Source organism: Scatophagus argus, chromosome 3 (genome assembly GCF_020382885.2).
Source record: "Scatophagus argus isolate fScaArg1 chromosome 3, fScaArg1.pri, whole genome shotgun sequence".
In the NCBI taxonomy this organism is placed as follows: domain Eukaryota; kingdom Metazoa; phylum Chordata; class Actinopteri; family Scatophagidae; genus Scatophagus; species Scatophagus argus.
Window position 1 is genome coordinate 12,571,808 of NC_058495.1, and position 19,596 is coordinate 12,591,403.

Sequence of the window (19,596 nt, forward strand, 5' to 3'; positions counted from 1 at the left end):
TATCAGCCCTCCCACCAATATCTGTCAAATGTCACACCCTCCATCAAGCATGCACCAGAAATGCCACAGCGTCCGACCACCAGCACTGTGCACACGAGCACATGTGGTTCCAGCAGCTAATTCCTTCCAAACCCACAGAAACATCAGCTGGGGAGCTCAAATAGCTTTAACAAGCAACTGAGGATGCACAAACCAATAAAGGGCTTCCGTTACAAAAAGAAGGAGAGAAAAAGGAAGAGCAGCAGCTTTGAGACACTGTAACATTCAAACAAACAAAGTAAAACTGGTCCTTGTTTTATACACATGGACTTTCCTTCTTGTTCCTCCGGGAATCAATTTCATTATTTTAAGAACAAAAAGTAACAGAGAGGAAACATCAAATGGAAAAATGACATAAAACAAACTCAAGATGAATCTTTAGAATCATCCTGACAATGTCAGGAAAAGGGAACTTTGCAGAAGAAGACTTCAGATATGATTCTGAATGTTCACTAAATGAACACAGACTGAGGTGATGAGAGCAGCAGATGGGAGGCCTGTACTGAGGCACCAGAATATTTATTAATGCTTTAATTAGTTCATAACTAATTATTATTTATACACACAAAAATTAGAGTAAAGCAAACATCATTCTGTTGTTTTATGTTTTCCATAAACACTTTCAAGCTATACAATGCATCTACTCTTATTTATGGCATGTTTACATGATTTTACTTCTTTGAAAATGTCTGTGACAATAGACAGTGAGACAGCTGTCATATTCTGAAAAAATAAGCACGGGAGAATTGATTTCCTGAAATGCAACTAGGTAACATCATTATGATTTTAAACACGGGCTGAGAGGTACTACTCATGAAGAATGCCCCTTCAAAGTAAAAGTTGTGGCTGTAAGGTGGAGATACCGATGATCTGCATTTGTACTTCCAAAATGTGTTTTCAGTGACTGCATGATCTCATCTCAAACTGCAATGTCCAAGCAACATACACAATCCTACACAACATCAGAACAAAAGCGGCATCCTGCAGCGTAAGAGCATTCATTCATACATTCACAGGCCATCAGTTCCATGTTGAAGTCTATTAGCTATGTGAATAGAATCGTTAAAGATGAAAAATCTGACTGTTGTAAATACAACAGCATTTATGTTACAGACTCCCTGTATGGCCAGACTTTGCCAGCCTATCCTCATGAGACCCTGCGGTTCACTGAATGAAAGCAGTCTCAGTAAAGATCACTTCCCATCACTGGCTCCATTCATTGGCTGAACATGTGATCCAGCTGTTCTCCAACAGTCCAGAGCCACAAAAAGACATGCCTCACAATGAGAACCCAACATTTGAACATTACTCCTTTGTCTGCTTTTTGATTTTATTATGTGCTGACATGAAGCGGAAAGAGTTTAAACCCGGTCATGAATAGACAGCCCTCAATACGGTGCAAGATTTTTCACAGTCCACTTCTGATGTGAAATGTTCCTCTGGGTTGTAGAAAAGTGTCAAGTTACAGGAAAGCTAAGATGTAAGCTGTTTGGGATTTTTAAACTCCAGCAGCATCACTCCAAAGGGCCATTTAGAAGATATGATTAAATGCCTGACAAAGTGTCGCTGACAAGCACAGAACAAGTTAAAAGTGAAATTATTTTCAGCTTGAGGCAATCGAGGCAGCAGAAAAACTGGAAAGGAGCAGCAGCTATTGAAAACTGTGAAAGTAGCAACAACCACCAAACACGTATTTTTTGACAAACCCTTTAAAAAACACATTCTGGTTGTGAGAAGGCTTCATTTTCTACAGATTTGTCACAGGTCAGCGTGTTAATGTGATTACTGCAGCCCTGAAACCAGGACCACTGTGTCTGATCAAATGAAAAGGTTTATGAAAATAATAATTGAGTTTCTCTTTCCTGCTACACACAGATGAGGACAACGGTGAGTCAGCACGCAGGGATTCTCGTGCAGTTTTTACTTGTTTGGCAGAAACAAAATATCTAAAATAAAAACAAGCCACATTTGCACATGCAATCTTTGGATTATTGTCAAGACCTAAATGAGTCTGACTTTATATCTTCTGCCACTTCCTAATCTCGTTATGCTTTCATGTGTGTTTTGGAGATACCATTACCAAACCTTGCACAGGAGCAACAACACAGGGTTAAACAGAGAGGTACAAAACAACAGACCTTATGTCAAATCTCTGGTTCTGATTCCACTCTGATGTAATATGTTGCTCTTGCCTCTTTAAACCTCCTTCACACTGTGTGAACACTTCATTGCATGTCACACTGTTTGTGATGGTTCTCAAATAAAATATTTGTCACAATCTCTATCAGACTGTACAATACCAATTCTGGGGCATGTCAAATGTAATTAACGCCTTGTGAATTTTTAAAAGTGCGGCAACATGCACAGGTAGGAGTCACATCATCCATCTGCAAGGCTCTCGCATCTTCAAAAAAAGTCCATTTGTCACACATAAAGACTATTTACATCATCCCATTGTCCAGCTCATTGCATCACTACCTTGAATAAAACTGATTTCTCTGGGTTTGAACATTGGAAAGATGCAAAAATGTTTCATATTCATACTCAGTTTCATAAACGTAATCAACCAAATTCAAATGTCACCTTTAAACCGTGAAATGGGTAAAAATAACAATAAAATAATAAGAAAAAAAAAAGGGGGAGATGTTTAACATAGTTTTTTTACATCAGCATGTGCTGTGATTTCCCATTAACTGAAGCAGAAAATCTTTTTTTTTAATTTGAAAGATTAGAACCAACAAGCTTGTGCGAATAAATCAGGTTTGTTATGTGACTGTTGCCTGCAGAACTGCAGAGCAGCTTTGACTGTGTGAGTCAGTGCAGCTGAAGCACAATCCTAAGTTTTTTACTGTGTGCGCTCCATTTCGTCTCCTCTCGAGCACCGAGGGACGTCAGAAACCTCTGTATCACAGCACACTTGCGCCTCTTCTCTGTTACCTGCTACGCTCACACACCTCCTGGGACAAGAGGGAGAGAAGCAGTATGTGATGTGACCCATATTCACTTACAGCGGAGAGAGCGAGAGGTTGGAGAGGGTGGAGCAGCAGAGTGATAGGTGGAGGATAAGCGGCAGATAGAAGATACAGTTACAGCTATACGTTTATGTATTTATCCACCCATTCATCTAGCTAAAGATTCATATTCAACTAAATGTTGTAGGAAACATAATGCTGTCCAAACTGCATTGATATCCAAATGGCATGACACTAGCAGGAATGTCATCGTCATTCTGTCAGTCCACCACTTTCTGTCCAGCATGTAATATCTCAACTACTGGATGGATGGATTCCCAAATTTTGTACCGGAACTCATGTTCCCCACGCGATGAATCCTAAAGACTTTGATGTTTACTTTAGCGCCACCAAGAGGTTCATATTTGTGGTTTTAAATTAAATGTCTCAACAACTACTGGATGGATTGTCAGAAATGTGGTTCATAATTATCACTGATGCCCCTCTCAGGGTGAAGGTAATCCTCCTAACTGTTCAGTACTTTGCTTTATGACTAATTACTTTCAAATGCAACGACTTTCCCCATCAGCCTCAGCTGTAGTTTGCGGTTCATTCTAATTACCAAATGCTCGTATGCTAACACAATAAACTAACATGGTGAACTTGATTAACATCATATCAACAAAACACAAGTTAGCATGTTAACACACTGATGCAGATTTACATGAACATCAGGCAGAGCATAGACATGTGTGTTTCTCCCAAGCTACAGTTACTACAGTAACACACTAAAAGTTTACCAAATGTAGTGGAAACAAACTCTTTGGTGAGAAGAAAAAAAAAAGAGCTGACAAAGATCCATCCTTAAGATTATTTAATCAAAGGTTCAAAGTATAGTATAGAGTCATGTTCAAGCAAGGGTCTGCACAGCATTCAAGCTGACTGACAAAGAACAATAAAACAGGGTGTATTTATATCTGAATATGACTGGTGTATGTGACCAAACACGGAAACTGCATGTTAGACTGAACAGGTATCCAAAATGTCACTATGAAAGGTTATCAACCTCTGTAAGGCTGGTTTCCGCCAGCTTTGTGGTTAGATGTTGGAGTACAGCTGTGTAAGTGCGTCCAGAAAGGGAGGCATGTGTAAAATCAGCAACGTATGGTAAAAATGTGCTAAGTGAAAATTCATAGTAGACAAGGAACATAAAAAACATATGGTGATTAACTGTCTGGGCATAAAAATGCATTGAGTAAAATAGTAATTTTCCATCACACCAAACACAAGGACACAAAAGACATGGGGCAAAGAAACATATTTTTAGCTATCTATCTATCTATCTATCCATCTATCTATCTATCTGCAGAAATAGAAAGCAAGTCAGCCAGAAGAGGCGGGAGTGAAAGGGGCAAAGGGGAATAAAATTCTCACTGCTGCAGTATTAATTCTTAATTGGAATGAGATGCTTTTCTTCAGCGTAGCGACTCTGCTTCATTTAGCTTACATGAAGAGACCCAGGGCAGAGGGCTATGTAGCTGTTTCAGAGCACTCAGCAGAAAAATAAGTGGAAAGGAAGAGGAGGAGGAGGAGGAGGAGAAGGCATTGGCTATACCCTACTTTAAATAAACCAATTCATCATAAAACACATACATAAACACACTCACACAGCCACACCTCCCTGATTTATAGACCCCTTTCCTAATTGGTAAATACACCTCAGATCTCCAGTTGTGATTGGCCAGAAAGCCCTCAGTGTGTGCCCCGAAGATGAGTGGACCATCTGGCCTGTTCCTCCCTCCAGAGCAGCCTGATTGCAGAGCCTGGAGGTGGGCCCAGATAACTGCAGTCTCAAGTTAAGTGCCAGCTGTACTTAACAGTAACGGGTTAAAGGTTAAGAATTAATTCTAAGCACGGGATAGATTGAAATAGAGAGAAAATGTAAAAAGCAGTAAAACCACACCTCTCTTCTTCTGCAACATCCTTCAACTTGCACTACTGAACATGCAGTACGACCGACTAAAAGCCATTTCTGTAATGTTTCTCAAGAGGTTGCAAGAGAGGTGAGTGTTTCACAAAATAAAGAAATGTGTTGTTCTTTACTTGAAAGCCTGCATGGAAAAATCTAGTACTGAATGTACTGAAAAACCCTTTTCAGTTTTACAACCACTGCACAGACTTCATGTTGCCTGTCAGATCCAACGAGCCTCTGACTGCTTTAACTAATAAAAGCCGTGACCAGCCTTACCTACAACTTTACTGGCTTTACTTCAAAGTGTGAAAACATCTCTCTATCCATGCCATCATGTTTTTTCCCTTCACACACACAAAGAAACAAACATTAGAGTAATGTGAGCTGTTTTGAATTTAATGATCTGACATGATGCCAGACATCTTTAGCTTTCGGTGTTCACATAATTAAAAAAATGTGAGGCTAAATTATTGCCCACATTTTTGAAGGCCAAAACTTCATGAGATGAAAAACATCACTGTGGTCTAGTGAAATGCGACTCTTTATTAATAAACATCCCCTTTAGTGAAAGTGAACCGCTTGTGTGCTCAGTCATACTGTGGACTACACCTTGAAGACCAGTGAGCTTTTAATACCCAGCCTTTTACATTGATGTAATCGCCAACACTGTCACAAATTATATAACAGCAGCAAATAAACACAGGATGCCTTAAGTGTCTCTTAACACCAGAGCTGAGTGGACCAGCCTGAAGTTGTCTCCCATCAGAGCCAGTCTATGTTTTCAATCGGGTGTACTTACGTGTATTGCTGGGGAAACGTGAGACCCGCCGCTCCAGGCCACGATGCGCTGAAAATCAAGATAATCTGGATAGATACCAAGCAGACGATGCTGCAAGATCTTTTGCCTTTCGCCATTTTCCATTAACAATTCTCGACACGGGGTTTCGGTACGTGAATGAAGCACTCCGGGCTGTCTCCGGTGCATACAGCTAGCTGAACGTCCGGCTCAGTTGCCCGAGGAGTTCATGTCGGTTTTTGTGTTGTCAAGTGGACGCGGAGGAGGCAGGCATTGGCCGTGGAGGCATCGCGGACGGTGGGAGATGCACTAATGCAGCTGCCAAGACACTGCAGAGTCTCTCCTCTTGCTCCCACATACATACAGCACCACCAACACCACACAGGCCGGCGCGTCCACGGCGTCTCTCTCTCTCTCTCTCTCTCATCAGCAGCAGCCCCGTGGAGCCGGGCGCGTTCACGTTCACCAGGCAACAGAGGAGCACAAAAAGAATCTAGTTTGGCTTTATTTATCTCTGCAGAGCCACATGGGATTTGTCATCGACACAGATTGCGTTTTCATACTAAACTAGCCGCCGCTCTTCCTGTGGGTTATGTGGTCCTGTGGCCCAGGAGGTGTCGTGTGCCCGGTTGGTATTTAACAGAAGGAACTGAAACTGGACGTTTGAATTCAATGTTGATGTGCAAATAAACTGAACATATCAGAACATTATGATATATATCATAGCCACCCATCCCTTACTGTGAAACCTCTTGTCCAATCTTGTTTAGACAAAAGGCTTATGTTGTTTTGTTTTCCAATGTTTTCCCGTTGTTTAACACAGTTTATCACACATTCTCCAGGTATCTGAACTCTCGTTGCTGTTATGTAGCACACTGACCAAGAGACATTTTCTCTGTTACTAAACACATGAGACATACTCATCACTGGACCACCTTTTGCCAACAGAAGTGCCTTAATTCATCATGGCCTAGACTCAAAATGGTGCTGGAAACATTACTTACAGATCCTGGTCCATGTGGACATGATAGGATCGCTCTGTTGCTACGGATTTGTTGACTGTACATCCATGATACCAATCTCCTGTTCAGCCATATCCCCAAGATGCTCGATTGGATTGAGATCTGGTGACTGTGGAGACCATTTGAGTACAGTGACCTCATTGTCATGTTCAAGAAACCAGTTTGAGATAATTTGAACTTTGTGACACAGCATGTTATCCTGGAAGTAGTCATCAGAAGACAGGTACACTGGTCATAAAGGGATGGGCATGGTCAGCAATGACACTGTGGCATATAAATGCTGCTCAGAACCGTTGACACAAGGCAAGATGATCCATGTTTTCATGTTGTTTATGTCAATTTCACCGCCCTCCGAATAGACTCATCAGACCAGGCAACGTTTTTCCCATCTTCTACTGCCTCAGTTTCCAGTTTCCTGACAGGAGCGGCACCGGGTGTGGACTTCTGCAAGCCCCAGGTTCGGTGTGTTTTGCGTTCAGAGATGGTCTTATGTTTACCTTGGCTGTAACGAGTGTTGTTTTTCTGTCATCTTAAACCAGTCTGGCCATTCTCCTCTGACCTCTGGCATCAACAAGGCATTTTCACCCAGAGAAGTGCCGCTCACTGGATATTTTCTCTTTTTCAGCCCATTCTCTGTAAACCCTAGACACAGTTGTGTGTGAAAATCCCAGTAGAATCCCAGCAGTTTCTGAAATACCGAGACCAGGCCGTCTGACACCCACAACCATGTCACGTTCACGTTCAGCTGGTCAATCATCTTCACCATGTCTACATTGAGGTCTAAAGGCATTGAGTTGCTGCTATGTGACAGGCTGATTAGATATTTGTGTTAACGAGTAGTTGAACAGGTGTACCTAATAAAGTGGCCGATGTAACATCCAGCTGTAACACTGAGAGGAACTTCAATTCAGAGTCAGATTTTTTTTTTGTATATGTTTATTTGCCGTTTCATCCCCACCCCAACAGCTTAAAGTGACTTGACAATGACAATGACTTGACCAGCTCCCAAAACAAGTCACTTGGGTTTTTGTAAAATAATTACAATGGCTACTTTACAGATTGAAAATCACATGATAATACAATGCATTGTTAAAATGTCTATGAGCATGGGTGGGTTTCTGAAAAAGCCAGCCAGAGCCTCTGTTTGGAGTTAACATTTCTTGTTAAAAACTCAGTTAGATTTCTTGATAATATTTTATTTTGTGCTTGATCCCACAAGGCTTTCTTTGATGGTGTAAATACTCTTATATGCTGTTTGGTCTCATATCTGTGCAGAGGAGTTTCAGTATGGATCTGCTGTTGCAGGAAGCTTTGGACAGGAGCCAGAAAGTCATTGTACATCTCCACTGTGAACAAAGTATATTCAGGTTCAGTGGAACCAACAGCAGAACTTTAGAGTCATACAGAATTTGACAGGGAAGCAACAAGACTCCGAACGAAACAACCGTCCACTGGTGCAACCAAAAGGACAACCAGGTTCTTGGTTGTGGTACAATGAGAAAATTGTTTATTCACTCAAAAGGCTGGATTATCAGAGTCTTAGATGCATTACAGGTCTGTGGAGTCCAGACCTGAACAAATGTTGCAAAAGCTTACCAGTTTGTTTCTTAATTCTAAGCAGGGTTTTGTGACAAAATAAAATTTACTCAAAATAGACAGGAAGCGTATTAGATACAGGGAATTTTTATGATTCTATCCACACAGTGGAGGTACAGTGCATACACAATGTGTCAGCAGGGGACACGCAGTTAATTTCCTCCCCTGGGGCTCCCTAACAGGTTAATCCTACCACGTGTTCTCCAGAGATGAGCACGCAAAGCATTAAATTGTGGATGTGAAAAATGAGGTTATTTAAGGTGAAAAGTATGAGTGAATACGTAATAAGTACATAAACATTTCTTTTCAGTGAATTTGTTATATCCGTCATATTGCATCTGGCCTAAAGGACGGGATGTGCACAGAACTCCTTTTTTAATTTTATTACATATAAATACTGAACAGGTTGTGTAAATAATTTAGGGAGATTTAAATATTTTGGGGGAAAAAAAATAAATGAAGTCAAGGCAGTTTTCTTTATAGAGTAAAAAATTAATATCGTGCCTCAAAGTTCTGAAAGAAAGATATTTAGACAATAAACAAATGGACTAAATAAAAATAGTAAACAGATTTATAAATAGTATTATTATGACTGTTGATCAGTTCTTTCATCAAAAACCTTGTCTTGTTCTGCTGTAGATTTGCAAAAAAATAAATACATGAAACAAAATAATGAAAATAGTGAAACAGAACAATGAATTGACCAAAGTATAGTGGAACTGCAATCTCTGACAGACTACAATTAATTTCAGTTCAAGGGAGAATCTTGTGGCCTCCACATTACCTCCAGAGGACAGTTGCAGTTGCACAGAAGAGAGAAAAGCCATTCAGCTGGAAAATTAACAGTATGTTCCTTCTTACACTGCAGCATCTGTGAGTATTAACAGCTATTGCCAAAAGCAAGAAACTCAGAGAACCGAGACTCAACACTGACATTGAAGATGTAAAACAAATCTGCTGGGACAGTGAAATGGAGATCTGATATGGTGATCTGAACTGATTTCACAGTAGTATAAAGAATGTACCATTTCCCTCACTCTCATTGGTGCTCTCTTCTCATTTTATCCCTTTAGTACAGGTCACAGCCAGTACAGGAGAAGCCAATGCTCTAGCTGCAATATGTCTTTGAGAGCTGTTTCTTTGTATGTCATATTTATATTGATACGTTCACAGCTGGTTGTGTGAGAAAAAAACTGCCGGGTTAAATCTCCATATGTGGGGTAGCTCCCTGTTGGTGTCCTTGATCAAGACACAAATCCCTACCTCACTTTGTCTCGGGACCACTATTATCGAATCTGATCCTGACACCTGACCGAGGGAGAGCGAGTAGAGAGAGAGAGCAACTATCGAGGGATTTTATTTTGCTGAGAAATAACAAGCAAGAAAATTACTTTGGCTTCAAAGCAGAAGGATCGGGCTGAGGTTTTACCGCAGAAATTCTCACACTGCATCAAATTCATGAAAAGCTTTCCTGAATTAGTGATCTTTTCTTTAATAAACTGGTTAACACCACCTGTGTTTTCCTTGCAGCCTAGCATTCAGATGCTCGACAGCTCACCCGACAGGAAGACTGCACCTATTCCTGCCCCCTCTGGGAGGAAGGATGTGGGTTCAGCTTTTAGTCGTCTCCCTGACGGCCACGTGCTAATACTGCTGTCATGTCCTGGGGAGAGAGAAGACTAATTACTGACTGCTCAGTCTTCCTGCCAGTCCCCCTTTGAGAGCCATACACTGTTAATTGGACGACAACTCCAAAGGGAGCTGAACTGTAGATGAGACTGACCTTTACCTCATGAAAACAACATTACATATCAAAAGACATTTTTAATTTGTCAATTCCCTTAGTGCACCTCCATGTCATAAAATCATGTTTACAACAACACTTCACTTTATCTATATAATTTAAAGCAGGTTTTCTCTTGAATAAATCTTGTTCAGACAATTTGCTGCAGGAAGACAGGTTCAAGTTTTCTTTGTTTTAACAATACAATTGTTCAATTCAGTGACAAATCAAACATGCTGATTTTTAACAGGTGTAACAGGTGCTAGATGAAGCCAGGATAACCACATTTTTTACAATCCTTGACAAATGTCTGTACTAAAGGTTGCGTTTATCCATTCAACAGAGATGTTTCATTAAAAGCCAATGCTTACATGTCATCCTTCTAACAGCAGCAGGTTTCATCCTCTGGGAACATGAACAACTGTACAAAACTCCATGAAAATCCAACCAATGGTTAGATTTTTCAGTCAGGACCAAAGTGGCGAACAGACCAAAAGACTGACACCACTACACATACAGCCATGTGGCCAGCACGGCTGAAAATATATTTTAATGTTGTAGTCAGCTTCTTTTCTTCCTTTAAGGCATTTTGTGCAATACAAGCCTTAATTCTCTCTTGCTCATCATTAATACACAAAATGCATTCAGTATGTTGAAACTCCAAACACAGAGCCTAATGGTAATTTTGGGGTGCATTTAGTGATCTTTGAAGGCTACACTGATATATTCAGGGGTTTATCTGATGTTTGTATGGTAAATTTTATTGGCGGTCCTTGAACCAGATGGTTGTTTGGATTTTAAATGTTTTTGCTGTACAGTCAGAAACTGTAAAACAGCTCTATTCCGGCCGCTCATTCATTGCTGTTCTAAATGAAATCGGTGTCACATAAGGCACAAATCTTTAAACTATGTACAAGAAAATATGACCATGAAACTAATGAACAAATATATTTATTTTATTCTAGTTCATTAAATAAAATTACATTTGAAGAATCATAGTTTTAAAATCAACCTAAATCTAAAAAGTGGCAACTGAGTGACATTTGATCTAAGAGTTCATCAAAGTCATCTTCACATTTCAGTAAGTGGATCTTTAAGTACTGATGGGAAACACTGTTAACAGGATATTTCTTTAAAACTGCATACACACAGGTACACTCAACAACGCTGACATACAGTATGTTGTTAAAAAAAAACTGCTCCAGCACTGAGTAATGATAAGTTTACGGTGCTAATATCCTGAGAATCATTAAAAAAAAAAAAAAAAAAAAAAAATCAATAGTACCAAAACCTAAGTGCTCAGTTTTTGGCTCATGATATACATGTTATAATTCTTTGGTAATCTCTGCAAATTATTCAAGTTAAATATTCAGATAATCTGTGAAATATGTTTTAGAGAAGATTAAGACTTGTCTAAGCCTCACTGGGACAGGCAGAGACGCTGGCAAGAGCTGAGATGAGCCTCTCGAAAATGCTGATGCCTTTCAGGAAGACTTGCTCATTCAGAAACTCGTTGTGATCGTGCAGCAGGATTGGCGTCTGATTCATTGGGGAAAAGCCAATAGCAGGGATACCCACCTAGATTCAACAAACAAACAAGCCTATTACTGGGCACAGAACTGAGGGAATGCAATAGCTTTCACCCAGCAATGTCAATGTGGATAAATGAAAAATCAAATACGCCTACAGCCCCCCCCAAACCCACCCCCCCTTTATTTTGCTATCATGGTTAGTTCTTTATACTCACAGCTCGGATAAAACGGCTATCCGTGGCCGCTGGAAATATCTCCTTCTCCAGGGTCATATTCCTGCCGTGAAAATACTGTCATCAGAGGTGGCTTTCATGAGGTCAGACTCAGTACATTCCTATGGTACTTTCATGCTTTTAGTAGTTACAGTTCTAAACATTTTCAAAACATATCTAAAACGTGCTATAGCCGATATGAGACAGTGTCAAACAAATGTTACCATACATATTTCCATTAGAACACAGTAAATGACAAAAGAAAGTCAGCTGAGACAACTGTAGATGGGATGGACAATGCAGTTATATCTCAACATGAGAAGAGGATTGTGGGAGCTGTGTGAACATTTGCAGCGAAGGTGTGAAATCTCATGGAGCGAGTTAAAAAAAAAACATACAAATATTTTACAATGCACTGAAACAGCAGACAAAGACTGACGGTAGATTCTTGAGAATTCTTGAGTTTTTGATTGCACATCTACTGTAAACAGATGTTACGTTTCTCTATCATGCACACAGATTGTGTATTAGTGTGTGCAGTGTACTCACATTGCCTTGCAGGCTTCACTGAATGCGCTCCACCAGGGATCACTTTCCTCTGTCGAAGTCACATTCTGGTTCATGTGTTTCTGCAATGGACAGAAGCTAATTTAATCAAACTCACAACAGGAGTAAACAGAACTTTCACAACTGGCATGTACGTGCCCTGACCTGAGCAAATTCGTAAGTGACATCGTCTCCTGCTTCTTTACACCACTCTTTGATCTGTCCTTCAAACTCCTGGCAGGATGAAAATAATTTAAAGGTAAGTGTCAAGTTAACACTTAGCTGGAGGTCATTTCATATGAACACATCTGCCTGCAGAAGAGACGTCTGCACATCGCTCACGCAGACATACATGCTTACACACCTGTAGATTTACTGTGGGTGGTATTCTCAGGTCAAAGCTGACGTCCATTTCAGCTGGGATGACGTTGTAGGCCACGCCTCCTTTGACCATGGTCATATTCACGGTGGTGACATCACCAAGCGTGAAACACTCACTGGTATTTAGTCTGAAATACACACACACGGTGGTAATGAAATGCAATTACTGCAATGAAACCTCAAGTTGAATCGTATTGTTTCAAGGCCAACATTGAAAACTAATTTGACTTTTATATCAAATCTGTTCCTCTTAGTATCAAAAACCTAATTAGCAACTTGGTGTTTGTACTCATATTTATTTATATCTTTGGGACACAAATACAACACACACGGGCAACGTAGCATTTCTTTTTAAAGGACCAAGAGCCAAATTCATTCAATTTTTTGGAATTTCTTTCCATGTCTACATCTTTACACACTTTTATAGTACCTGCGTTGGAAGCTCACTGGTGAGAATTATGTCATTTGTCATTAATTGTAGGGAACATAGAATCAATATTCAGAAACTGGTATTTTTAGTTGGACTTTAGTTCTGTTCAGAATTTCCAAGGAAGTTTCCTGGAAAAAACATGAAAGGTTCATAAGCTCATAATATAAAACACTGATGTAAATAATTACAAGATAAGCCACGTGTCCTTGTAGACTACTAACTACTGTAGACTACTAACATTTTTCATTTATACCTTTTTTTAGGTATCTGATAAACACCTAAAAAAATTTCCTCAAACTTCAAACGCACAACTCACATAATGAGATCATTATATTTTTTGTGTCATTATAATGTTAAATGGGTTTTAGCACAGGTGTCACATTGTTGCCTCAACAGGACAGTCAATAAACCAGGGCTGCTCTTTACATTCTTCATCTTTGAACATGAATGTGTCTTTTTTTACTATAGACATGGTTCATTAAAATATCTCAGCAGTAATTACTCTTGGATGAACAAGCCATAAACAGACTCATAAACCATTCAGAACAACTCTTTCACAGTTGGAAAAGTCACAATGTAAACTTTAAGATCTACTGTATTAAAAAGTGGCATGTAGAGGAACTTTCATACTGGGACTTTCTGTAGGAAGGGTTTGGTCTGCAATGATTAGGCGGGTGCTGTGTGTCAAAGAACATCCACATGATTGCCAGAACCCAAGGCCTCCCCACAGAACACTCCATTGTAAACAGATGATTAATGTTATTCACCTGTCAGTGGTTTTAATGTCATGACTGATTGGTGTAAATAAACTGATTAAAATGCATCACCCTAAAATTTACTCCAAAGTGTGTATTAATGAAAAAATCTGTCTCACCATATACATAACACTTTTTTCAATCTCACCTGTGTTTCTCCTTCTCTCTGAAATCCAGGAAGGAGTTCATGACTTGTCGCTGAGACGGAAAAGATACAATGATCACTGACACTGTTCTTCTTAGTCCTTGCACCAAGGATTTCTATTTTTTAAAATGTCTAACTAACCAACTGCAAAACACTGACACTGACCAGCTTCTCAGCAGCTGTGTTCTCCACAAACCTAGAGCCATGCCCGGGACTGCCTGGACAGTGGACAGTAATCCCTGGAAAGACACAAAATCAACTTCACCACCATCACCCAAATGCTGGAGTCTGATAAGATGGTTGAAGTCTTTAACTGTATGAATTTTATACTCACACCAGGGGTTCCTCTCTCCATAAAACACAGTGAAGGCCTCGCCAGGGTTGGCCAGACCTACAGAACACATGCAGACAAATAAAACACTTTAAGCATAGTCTAGTGCATAAACAAGACAAACTGTGGTGCAAAGGACAGAAAGTGATGATGCAAAGACTAACAACTGCGCCACATAAGGAGTTATGATCCTCCACAACCACAGACTGGATTTCAGAACACATTTGTCTTTGGCTTTAAAATCAATAAAGGTAATTTGGCCCAGTGGATAATATAACATTTAAATATTCGCCTGTCAGACTTTGACCCTAATTACCACCACATACTCTGCCAAACTCACAACCGATACAGAAAAAATACTGGCTAACTGTGAAGGCAGGTTCATTTTGGACACAGCAAACACTAGCCTAGAGCAGGACAATAAATGTATCTAATCACTGACGTTATGGTTTTCTCCCAGACAAAATGCACTCCTATTGCAATTATCAACAGATTGCCTCAATGACATCTAACCAAAGGTTTAGCCACCCAGCTAAACTTAGCTCAGTAAAGTCTTTAACTGGTCATAATTTAATTAATCAGGACACACATTCAAACAAAGGAAAGATAAGCATCACTATTTTCAGAAAAGTTTTTAATGGGGCACCCCAGGATAATGACGCTGATGCTCTCTCCCTCATTTCCTGTCTTATCTCCACTGCTTGATAAAAAAAAAAAGCTTAGAATGCCCACCAAAAATGGAAGTTATTGTCATGTAGTAACATCCTTTTCACAATCTTGCCTGTGAACAACTGAGCCTTTTGAGGATACGATCACCAGTTAACCTGTTTACTTGTGGAATGTTCCCAACAGGTGTTTTCTGAGCAGTGAACAGCATTCCCACTCTTTTGTTGCCCCTTTCTCAAATTATGTGAAATGTGTTGCTAGTACCAAATTCACAATAAGCATATCAATGAAGTTTAAGAGGTAAAACAATAAACATATAGTCTTTGTACTGTTTCCAGTTGAGTATATGCCAAAAAGGACTGGCAAATTATCACATTTTATTTTAGCTATGTTTAACTCAGCGTCCCAGCTTTCTTGGAATTGATCTTGTAGCTTGAAGCAAATGTGCTGTTGCTATGGTAACCTGTACTTTGCAATACTGTACCTTGCACAATAAACTAGAGTGATAATTATACACCACAAGACAGGAATGTTTTGAGGTGTCAGGATATATAATTCTAACAAACAACAGCCAACCAAACAGAAAACTTAATTTCCCGTGGTCATAGTATGAACTCAATATCTGGCCCCAGTTTGAACCTACTAAGTGACTGAGTGGCCTTCAGGGTTCATTTTTTTATTCATTAACTTTTAAAAGATGTTTCAAACAGTTATTTACCTTCATCGAGTGCAAAGCCAATATTTAATTTTTGGAACTCCGGATGCCTCACAAACGTTTCCATTCCCTTGTGACCTCCAACTTCTTCATCTAAAAAGAAAAAGAAAAAATAGATTTTAGTTGTTGACATCATATTTTTATTTCAAAAAGGCTTGTAGCTTGTAATTTCTGCTCAGTGAGAGTCTATTTTTGGAGAAGATTCTATTTAAAGGGAATCACATAAAGACAATAATGTCCCAGAAGCTTAAAAACAACTAAATTCCATTTGCATATTTTGCCAAGTTGTTTACTTTCATTATCCTAAATGTTTCCAACAGTGTCCAAACCCAGTGAAATCTGTCATTTTATTTATTACATTTAACGGTGCATTTCATTTGGTCACCTGTCGCCATAACTTCCTGTGGACAGCCAGAGAGTGACAAGAGAAGTCTGCAAACGTGACTAAATGTAACATGAATAAAACTTAAAAACACTGCCCCAACCCATGCACATTTTTGGATTCACATTTAACAGGTTTCCATCGAAATGATGGTTGTTTAACATGAAGACAACAAGTCCCACAATCCCTCACTATTTCATTATATCACTAAATGACAAGTTTTGTTTTCTTTGGTTTGACTGAGAGACCCATAGCAACAGAGATTGCATCCAGCATGCTCAGAGCTTCTATTTCATCTCCAGCAAATGCTGCAGTTTGATTACCAGCTGATGGATCTTTGGTGTAAGACCAGCTGTTACCTCAGATGTTGCTTGCGCCGCATTTTAGACTGATTTGTCCACATATCACTGGGTAACATGTGGCACATCAACACAGGCACACCCACTGATAAAAGTCTAGTTTGTGTCACCCTCACCGTCCCATCATATTACATATCTGTCCTACAATTATTTCCTCCATGACCCAAGCATGTCTATTGAAGCCCAAATGACAAATTCAAGCATGCATCTCCTGTTCTGATGGAATCTGCAGTCAGCCCAGATGGACTCGCCGGTCAGACCTCACCACTGTTGTGCTTTGACTGAGCGAATGTCCTTGGTCAGCCAGGACAGACGCTGCTGTAATATCTGTAATAACTAGAAAATGTTTCTAGTTTAATCACCGTGTTCAGTAGTCACACTACCAGCGTAACCTGTGTATCTACTTTGCCAATCAAGCAGAGTCTGAGCAGGCTATTCACTGTATTGAGAAGAGGTCTGATTAAAAATATGTGAAAACACCTGTGCGGTTGGACCAATGGTGTGTCATGTTTTGAGAACAAACTACAAGAAAGGAGAAAAGGAAGCAATCAAGTATCTAACCAGGAACAAACATTAAGTGCACAGTGCGCGTCAGTTTCCGTCCCTCTGCCTTCAGTCTTCTGATTGCCTGGATGTACCTGCAAAGAAGAAGAAGAAATACAACAAAACATGCCAGGGTTATGACAGAAATAACAGAGTCTGAACTGACAGTATACAGGTTGAGTTAGTGGGTGTTCAAACAGGTGTTTCATACAAAATATTATTAAAAGTGAAGGTCACAACTACTAGACCACAAATCCTGTTTAATAAAACAAGTTATCAAGGCAGTTTATACCCACTGTATAGTTACACATTTCATGTCCTGTGATCCCCGGGCATAAATGTTGCCCTCTGCATCTTTGAAAGCACTGAAAGCATCGTATTTCCAATGTTCCTGGAGAAGAGATTGATATCAAATCTATTTTTTTTTCATGTCTATTACAGATAATAACAGGATTGTAAGTCCATAAACAGAGACAGATGCCATACCTGGAAAACAGGTACAACATCTGTGTGGGAATTCAGTAAGATGGATTTCAAGGTCGGGTTGATCCCCTCCCATGTCATGATAGACACAACTCTGCCTGGATATACCTAAAGAGAGAGGGAGTGACAGATAAGGTCCTCTGGATAAATAATTTCTGTATGGATTTACAAAATGCACACAAATGTTTGTTGCATGAATCAGATTACCATCACTGATACACACCTCAATCTTTTTCAAGGGCAGCCCAAGCTCCTCTGCCATTCTGTCCAGGAACTGAAGAGCAGCATCTGTAAATGAATTAACAGATAGCAGAACAGTCTGTTTAAAGGTTAACAACAGTCAGATCTCCTGCTGCTGCTAGTTGTGGCAGTGCTATAAAACTTTGGTAAGGTCACAAAAACCAAAATTAAGCTTTCTCTGGTCACCCATCCATTTTCAAGCACATTTAGGTCAGAGTAAGGAAGCAACCTGGTGAGAAAAATGGTCTAAAGGTCCTTTACTCTGCCACTATTCTTAACTCTCACAACTCCCAAGTACTCCAAAGATAGTTGCTTGTACCTGGCACACCTCCAAACAAAAGGGCATCCTGAAAATGAACCTGAAATAATACGAATGGCTTAGGTCCTCTGAGGTACAGCACCCTGTCATGAACAGTGAAGACAGCTTTCCTGCAGGCTAATCTGAGCTACCACCACACGCAATCCCATTCTTTTACATTTTTTAGCTTAGGTGAGGTGAGGTGAGGTCAGATCCTCTCTCAGCATCTCGGCTTTCTTTTAACACAATGAACTTCATATATAACTGGATGTATTTAATGTCTAACAGACACAGATAAGAACTGGACTTTGGTGAATCATAGCACATAAGCTCATTTAATCATTTGTATCACAACACACTTCACACAGCTGGAATGAGTAGGTTTATTTACATGTGCAACAGATTTTTATCTAAAGGTGTGGAAAGTATTATGATGTGACAATGATAATATCTGAAATGAGATAACAGCATCATAGAAAATGCTGTGTTTTGTGTTTATTCCGACAGCTGCTTGGACTCTGACCCCGAACAAACCATTTTAAACCCACAAATGTAGATGCCAAAAAAACAAAGATCAAAGCTTGATTTCATAATATTCTGAAGTCCAAAAAAAAAAAATTCTCACCATAGTCGGGGTCTGGGTGGACAGTTTTGAGGCGGAGATATTCTCTGAACAGACTCACAGAGGGGTCCTCTCCCTCTGAAGAGCTTTGACCGCCCCCAACACCTGGACCATCTTTGTCAGGCAGCATGGTGTGATTAATTTCACTCCTCTGAGAACACAGCGATAGTACCATGCCAAAACACACACACTACATGTGACATAACAATCAGGCGTATAAACCGGGTACATGAAAGAATTATCTAACCTTTGAATCTCTTATCTGGCACAGTTGTTTGATTTAAAAGAACAAAGCACGTAAATGTTACTGTAACTAACCTTAGCTCCAGTTATGGCTGCCGTTAACCTGCTTAAAGCACCACTGCTGGAGAACAAATTTTATGCTAAGACAGCTAGCTAAGCTTGCGCCTTGAGATAACTTACTATCCTCTCTTTAGCCGCAGCAGAAGCTCTGCCAGCGTTAGTTAACCCACTAAGAGCGGTGATAGCAGTGAGTGTGGCAATACAGGAGAGCGAAAAAATATAAATCTATTTAACTGGTGTCGGTTACTTACATTACACACTGTTAACTTCACGTCAGGTGTAGCCTCGCTGTCAGCCGACTGCTGCTGATTGGGCCTTTTCCTGCCCTTCAAAATAAAAGATCCAACATTCGCCGGAATGAAAGGTAACTGTTAAAAGGTTTCAAACTGTTTATACAGTATGTATATATGTTATTTCACAAGATATTTGCATGGGATTTGGCTCAGTATGTGTGATCTGACCAAGCACACAACAAAAAAGGTCACTGTTGAAGA

The 19,596-nt window shown here is 39.9% G+C and overlaps 2 protein-coding genes across 4 annotated transcripts in view; both read right to left on the reverse strand.

The window, feature by feature from the left end:
- LOC124056320 (voltage-dependent calcium channel subunit alpha-2/delta-2-like) overlaps positions 1-6,365 on the reverse strand; it is a 34,065-nt gene extending 27,700 nt beyond the window's left edge. Inside the window, exon 1 of the mRNA XM_046383641.1 lies at positions 5,762-6,365. Within this exon, the coding sequence (XP_046239597.1) occupies positions 5,762-5,877 (116 nt within the window). The 5' untranslated portion in view covers positions 5,878-6,365. The remainder of the gene's footprint in view (positions 1-5,761) is intronic.
- A 4,731-nt stretch (positions 6,366-11,096) lies between these two features.
- Positions 11,097-19,485, reverse strand: LOC124056322 (aminoacylase-1-like). Of its 3 annotated transcripts, none has more exons than XM_046383645.1 (15): positions 19,354-19,485; positions 18,803-18,950; positions 17,863-17,927; positions 17,643-17,747; positions 17,453-17,547; positions 17,175-17,251; positions 15,876-15,965; positions 14,495-14,551; positions 14,326-14,399; positions 14,164-14,213; positions 12,814-12,958; positions 12,615-12,683; positions 12,453-12,532; positions 11,907-11,967; positions 11,097-11,737 (listed from the first exon to the last, which is right to left on the reverse strand). In XM_046383645.1, the coding sequence occupies exons 2-15, from the start codon at positions 18,927-18,929 to the stop codon at positions 11,573-11,575; spliced, it is 1,260 nt and encodes a 419-aa protein (XP_046239601.1). In that variant the 5' UTR covers positions 18,930-18,950; positions 19,354-19,485; the 3' UTR covers positions 11,097-11,572. The 3 variants fall into 3 exon arrangements, with proteins under 3 accessions (XP_046239601.1, XP_046239603.1, XP_046239602.1); XM_046383647.1 differs by lacking the exon at positions 19,354-19,485 and adding an exon at positions 19,223-19,347; XM_046383646.1 differs by lacking the exon at positions 19,354-19,485 and adding an exon at positions 19,118-19,346.
- Positions 19,486-19,596: the final 111 nt, after the last annotated feature.

Bases quoted from the DNA above. Each gene is read 5' to 3' on its own strand.
- LOC124056322 (XM_046383645.1), bottom strand. From the start codon at position 18,929: ATGCTGCCTGACAAAGATGGTCCAGGTGTTGGGGGCGGTCAAAGCTCT. The intron at 17,252-17,452 runs GTGGGTATAAAC...TCTTCTTTGCAG, and splicing joins ATGAAATGTGTAACTATACA to GTACATCCAGGCAATCAGAA. The intron at 14,552-15,875 runs GTAAATAACTGT...TGTGTTCTGTAG, and splicing joins TGGCTTTGCACTCGATGAAG to GTCTGGCCAACCCTGGCGAG.